At 40.6% G+C, this 6,448-nt stretch overlaps 1 protein-coding gene across 2 annotated transcripts; it reads right to left on the bottom strand.

The window, feature by feature from the left end:
• aimp2 (aminoacyl tRNA synthetase complex interacting multifunctional protein 2) lies at window positions 1-4,252 on the bottom strand. 2 transcript variants are annotated; one of them, XM_083976794.1, is made up of 4 exons: window positions 4,083-4,252; window positions 2,462-2,680; window positions 1,900-2,134; window positions 1-888 (listed from the first exon to the last, which is right to left on the bottom strand). In XM_083976794.1, exons 1-4 carry the CDS (start codon window positions 4,095-4,097, stop codon window positions 500-502), a joined length of 858 nt encoding a protein of 285 aa, XP_083832920.1. In that variant the 5' UTR covers window positions 4,098-4,252; the 3' UTR covers window positions 1-499. The 2 variants fall into 2 exon arrangements, with proteins under 2 accessions (XP_083832920.1, XP_083832919.1); XM_083976793.1 differs by having other exon boundaries at window positions 3,969-4,224.
• Between the last annotated feature and the right edge of the window lie 2,196 nt (window positions 4,253-6,448).

Here is a 6,448-nt window from a genome sequence, read left to right as displayed (position 1 = left end):
TCAAAGTTTGATCCAAAGTGGAAGTTTTAATGGCTTCAGAAAAACAACTGGTACAAAGTATTACCTTTGAAAACATCCAGCAATACCTGCCACCACATATTAACACATAAAATTTAGAAGAGGATCATGTTAGGCACAAAGTGGGTGGAAGGTGTACAGTGTGTTAGACTAACAATTTCTGTCAGTACCTTTGAGTTAACCCATCACCAAGCCCTTGTCTTTACAGTCCTCTCATGCTTCCTCCCTTGCACAAAATATCCTTAAATCTCTTGTTATACAAAAGCAGCATGGCAGAGACAGTCGCTCTTATTCTAGTTATTCTAACCATCATCAACTTGCTTCTATGGACTCTTTGTCCGTTCTCTGATATAATACAGTAAGGAGGGAAGCATTAGAAAGCCTTCCAGACATGGCCGGGATATTTTAGTATTCTAATGCCTTTCTCTCACTTTGCTTGGGTAACACACCCTTCTGGTGTCTGGTCCTGGGACGGCCCCAGTCACTGCTGAAGTAGCTTGGCTGAGCCGAAGTGGCCCAGGTTCTCGCAGGACTTGAGCCAGCGCTGGACGTTGGCGGGGGCGGACGACGCCGAGCCGCTCTGCAGCACGCAGCAGTAACAGGCGATGTCGGCCAGGGAGAACTCGGGGCCGGCCAGCCAGGGGTTGCGGCCGAGGGCGGAGTTGAGGGCCCTCAGGACGGCGGCTCGCTCCTTGGCGCTGCCCTCCGCCAGCTGGAAGAAGGCTGTGTCCACCCAGCTGTCCACCAGAGTGGCGAGGGCGGGGTCGCTGGGGTAGGGGGCCAGCAGCTTGAAGAGGAAACGGGCCACATTGGCCTCACCTTTGATGGGACACATGTTCTGGATGCTAAACTTCATTTCCAGTTTGGGGACTGTGGAGACGGCAGAGGAGAAACGTTGCCTCATGATAACAGAAATCACCAAAAATCATAAACTCTTTTTTTTTTTTTTTTTTATGTTTGAAGGTTAATTTTAGTTTTGTTGTGGCCATTTATTCAAACACATGAAACCAAAATCTCCCCTTTGTGCTCAAATCTTTAAAAGACAGTTTTCAACATTTACAGCATCTTGATCATGTCAATGGACTAATTATTGATAATACAAATGTTACAAGCTTATAAAAAAGAGAAATGGAAGTATTTTAAACTTTTGTACATGATCTTATGTGACTTCTACATTTATAGTTCATCATCTGTAGTAACAGAAAGTTTTCATGTGCCAAATGTGATATGATTTTATCTTTTTAAATTAGTTTTACTTAATGTTTTAATGTTGCAACACTTTGCTTTTGACAGTTAAATTACTGACATTATTCATTTCATATTTATGGTACTACTACTTTTCATTACACTATTTAGGCAGTTGTTATTTATTTATTTATTATTATTATGTATTTATTTATTAACAGTTCAATTTTTGTACAAAACTGCTGTCCACCCCCATACACCACCCATCTGTGTAATACTTTCTTATGCCTTACAACTACCAACACTGTGTATATAATTTTATTCTATTCATGTAAATAACTGTATATATTCCTGAAATTCCTGTCTTACACTGTTTGTATATCTCTATATTTGCATATTCTTCTACTTTTTTTTACCCTGTATGTTACAAATGCTACAGTGAAAACCAAATTTCCCATGTGTGGGATTTATAAACACTCTTATGTCTTAAAATACCAACTCAATTTCATAAGCGAATATATATATAAAACTGGTTCAGGTGTAGCATCAACATATTTCCCCTTCTGTGTTGATTTACCACCACAGTTGTGCAACAATGCTTTAGGGTTGCACGCCCTGCATTACCATTTCCTAACTGTTCCCCACACTTGTTCATCCAATAACATACACACACCGTCTCTCTCACTGTGGCCTTACCGTCTTTCCATATAAGGGTGAAACCTAGCTGGAACAAGTGGCGGGCGTAGCTGTCCGCATGGCGTGGACCGAGACAGGACAGGAGCTGCGGCGGCACGGTGGGAACTGAGGAGTGGACATGGACGGTGGAGAGCACCTGGTAGCGCTTAGAGAGCAGGCTGTGCAGCACCAGCAGGGCCAGAGGTGGCTGTGCCGGGTTGGCGTTGATGACAATGTCACGGAGAGCACCGTGGTCCTGATGTAGAGGAGACAGAGGTAAATAAATAGGCTGTAAAACTGTATTAACATTTGCCTTCTACAATTAGAACAAAACAGCTTGAACAAACAAGCTGCCTTCTGTCCACACCTTCACATCTGCCTCAAGGCAAATTCTCTAATAAGCAGATTGTACCAAGTTACACAGCATTTAGAAGTTGAAACGATGAGACAGGTATGATGGATATGATCAGAGAGAGATCCAACTAAAGACAAAACCAGTCCACCAAGTTAAAGAAATAAGATTACCGTACACACATTGTTCACACGTTACTGAGGTGCATCAGTATAACTCCCAGTTTCTCACCTTGCCCAGTAGTGCGTCCAGGTCCATGGTGCCTTTGAACGTCGTGGAGCTGAGACTTTGTGGCGAGAGGCTGCTGCTGACTGTCAGGTCCAGATCAGCATCTGGGGTGGTCACCGTCTTGGCGAGGCCCTCCACCGCTGCCCTCAGCTCGTACAGTTTCCTCATGATCTCATCCTGCCGGGCCTCCAGAGCTCTGACTGCTGGGTCCACCTCGCCGTTCTGAGGAAACAGAGTTGAAAATGTAACACATTGACAGAATATTGAAATTTGTCCTATTCTCACGCTATAAAGGTGCATCTCAATAAATTAGAATATCATGTAAAAGTCAATTTCCAGTAGTTCAAGTCAAATGGCCGCAACTAAGTATTAAGTATTGCACCTGTAGACAAACATGCACTCACATACACTAAGGAAATCCATGAGAGACATCTCATAGCCTGATAGTCTGATGTGGTTTCAGTTATGTACCACAACATCTGTGCCAGCGCTGCAGAGCTTGGGGAGGTATTAAGATACTTAAGGAAAACTGGTAATATCACATTGCAGAATAGGATAGGTCCTTAAATCTATTAAAAAAGTGTAGTGAGCTTCCATGTGAACAATCAAGCAGTGTTTATTTCACTTCATCACTCGTCTTGTTCATACTGGCCATTCAAAGATCTCTTGTTAATGTCCATTTAGTGTGTGTAAGTGATGGGGGATAGTCACTTCTTGGTTTCAAAAGGAAATATGCTTGTGTTACATAGCTGTCACAACACATCAATTCAACATGTTTACACTGCTAACACAATTTTGGAAGATCTCAACTTTGTCATCTAAGATTATCAAAGCCTCTTATTTAGAATGAAATACATATGAGACTGTATTATCATTTTGTAATATTTATTTTATTGTATTATATTCTAAAGCTAAAATATAAAGCAAGGGACATTTAATTGAATACCATGACCAAACAAGCCCCTGTCCATTGCTTTCAGAGAAATACTTATCCTGTAGTAGAACAAAAGTATCACATATAATAATGTTGATGATGTGTTAATAAGAAAGTAGTATTTATTTTTTATGTCAAGTTAACAACTATGTAAATCCTCCAGCTGTACAGGGCCTGAGTCACAGCACATCTGGAGCAGGAGTCTTTTATCTGCATCAGTAATATGGCCTTATGACGTGTTATCAATAACGGGCGTGTAGAAAAAGAGGAGACGAGCTACTCTAACAAGGTGTCTACTGTATATCGTGTAATGACATGTAAATATTGTAGAAACGTGCATCCTAATTGTTGCATCAGCTGGACGTGACACTAGGCTACTCATTGTCCGGCTGGTCATGCTAAGCTAGCCAGCTATTATCGGCTAAGAGGAGCTCATGCTGATAATAAGCCGTGCGAGAAGCGAGAGGCGAGGAAACTAGACAAACTGTAGGCAAAGGCGAGAGCAAAGCACAGAGCCAATTATCTGTGAGAGAGAAAATGAAGCTAGTCGAAGTGAAACCAGTTATTAACAGTTACCTGGAGCGCGTGTTCAGATGTGCAGCTGTTCCCTTGCTGCGCGTGGATATTTGGTAACTTGTACATGCAGGTTGGCAAATCAATCTTTATGTCACCACCACAGATGGGCTTTACCTGGTACATGGACATGGTGGAGGACAGTCTGTGTGTGCACTGTCAGTGATAAACAGTCACTAAAATAAAATCCCGCACACAGACGTCTTCAGGAGCTGTGGGATGTTGACAGGCAGCAGCAGCAGCAGCAGCTACCGGCAGGAAAGAGGCCGCAGCGACGTCACGTCCGGTGACGTACAAGTAGCCTATAATAATCATTTATAGCCTAATAATTTCTTATTTCTAATGCACTTTGTATTCAAAACAAATCTCATAGGTATACAAGGAAAACAAGACAAAAAAGTTAATAAAAAGTAAATCATCAGTTTGCAGACAGGAAATCATTAGAAGGATTTGGCAAATGTATTCATTCATTTGTTCATTTGGTTGAATTGTCTCGTTTTGTTCAATAATATTTTCAAGCTTTAAGTTTTAAATATATTTGAGCAGACTTCAGCCTTTCAATTTCTTCATATAACCTTCAACAATTCAAGTAATTTCCAACATCATACATTCATACAGCCTCCTTCTTACATGTTTTAGTTTTACTCTTCAGATATTGTTTCATCTTTTCAAGATTGCTACAGCAGTTTCTTAACTTAATACAGCATTGTTTCAACTATTTATTCAGCTCATTTAGCTTCCAGCTTTCAGCATTCACCCGTATTTCCATCAGGAAATGCATTCTCTAGTATAGTTGAATTGTTGGTTAGGTGTGCTGATAGCCTATGTATTTTAAAATCATGTCATCACAATTGACTCTCTCTCTCTCTCTCTCTCTCTCTCTCTCTCTCTCTCTCTCTCTCTCTCTCTCTCTCTCTCTCTCTCTCTCTCTCTCTCTCTCTCAATTCAATTCAATTCAATTCAAATTCGCTTTATTGGCATGACAGTTAAAATAACTATGTTGCCAAAGCATCAAAGATCAAGTTCTTGTTATATACTATATAAAACTCTCTCTCTCTCTCTCTCTCTCTCTCTCTCTCTCTCTCTCTCTCTCTCTCTCTCTCTCTCTCTCTATGTGTGTGTGTGTGTGTGTAGATAGATAGATATAGCTACTTTATTGATCCCAAGCTGGGAAATTACAGTGTGTGTGCGTGTGTCATCCTAAAAACACTAGAGGTCGCCACAGTATAATTTCTCACATCCATCCAGGGTCAGAAGTCTCATTACTTTACTCGAGGATGTAGCCTACTACTACTACTACTACTACTACTACTACTACTACTACTCCACCCACTGAGCACAGACTGAAGAGCCCAGTGATCTGGGGCCACAAGGAGAAATGTCTGTGCCGAGGCCCCTGTTGCCATTAACATCTAATTCCATGGCTATCACTCCTATTATCACTCGTCATTATCGAATGTAGTACTTTTGAGGAGACATCTTGTCATGGTTTCCCTGTCAGAGCAGAGCATAGGCTATATTTAGTGACATCATTAAGCAAGTGTTGTCAGAAGTGGAGCTTGCTGGCAACTTTCAGTGCTGCTGCAGGTTTCTACCCTATGTCTTTCAATGGGGATTTACAGTTCTGTTAGTTAGATCAATGTAGTAGTGAGTCAATATTAATGAATTGATATTCATTAATGAATAATTAATCTATACTTTCTCTCTTGTTTTGGACAAAATGTAATTTTATTTTTTTGAAATGAAACAAAGGAGTATGTGCAGTGATGTAGCTAACACAAACCAGGTATAGGCTATACCCTGGCACAGGTAGTCAGTCAATGTTCACAAGAAAGCAGAGGGACATTGCTTTATTAATGTTTAAAAGATAAAAAGCAAGAGTAGCTACAAGAACAAAAATAAGTACAATTTATATAAAAGACAAAGATGTGTGGTCAAACTGTCTTGTTTTCATTCGTGTTGCCACCATAATAAAAAGTTCTGTACCTTTGTACTCCTTTAGGGGGAGTTGATGTCCTTTCTTCATGAAAACACAATCTGTATAAATTTGAATGAATCAGTCTTTTACAGAGAATGAAGTGACATTTTATGAGTCTTTTTTCGTGCCTTTTTGATAACAACAGGTCTTGTGATAATCATTATCATGATTGACAATCAGTAATTATAGTTTAAATAGTTCAAATCATCCCTGTTCAACTTAGACCAGGTGGAACCAACAGTCAATCAGAGACAGATTCTTTTGTTTTGTGGCAAAATAAGAAAAACAGAACATTTTAGATCAGACTGCCTCCGTTCTGCAGCAGTCAACCCTCTACACCGTTCAAAATCAATTAGCTCAGTCTAGCCCATGTTATTCAACCACAAGTGATCTTTTGACTCAATCAAACCTGGCAACACGATCCTTTACCAGGAAGCAATTGAGGAGGCCGTGACTTCGCCTGACTTCGCCTGACACCAGCTTCTCCTTTGGCATGTTCGCACAG

This window comes from Trachurus trachurus (assembly GCF_905171665.1).
Source record: "Trachurus trachurus genome assembly, chromosome: 8".
Taxonomy (NCBI): domain Eukaryota; kingdom Metazoa; phylum Chordata; class Actinopteri; order Carangiformes; family Carangidae; genus Trachurus; species Trachurus trachurus.
This window is presented reverse-complemented; position numbering and strand designations above follow the sequence as displayed.

What these genes read in the sequence shown, in the direction of transcription:
- aimp2 (XM_083976793.1), bottom strand. Translation starts at nt 4,097, where the DNA reads ATGTCCATGTACCAGGTAAAGCCCATCTGTGGTGGTGACATAAAGATT. An exon ending in TGGACGCACTACTGGGCAAG is followed by an intron (nt 2,135 to 2,461) that starts GTGAGAAACTGG and finishes CCTCTACATCAG; the next exon opens with GACCACGGTGCTCTCCGTGA. An exon ending in CACCCTTATATGGAAAGACG is followed by an intron (nt 889 to 1,899) that starts GTAAGGCCACAG and finishes CCGTCTCCACAG; the next exon opens with TCCCCAAACTGGAAATGAAG.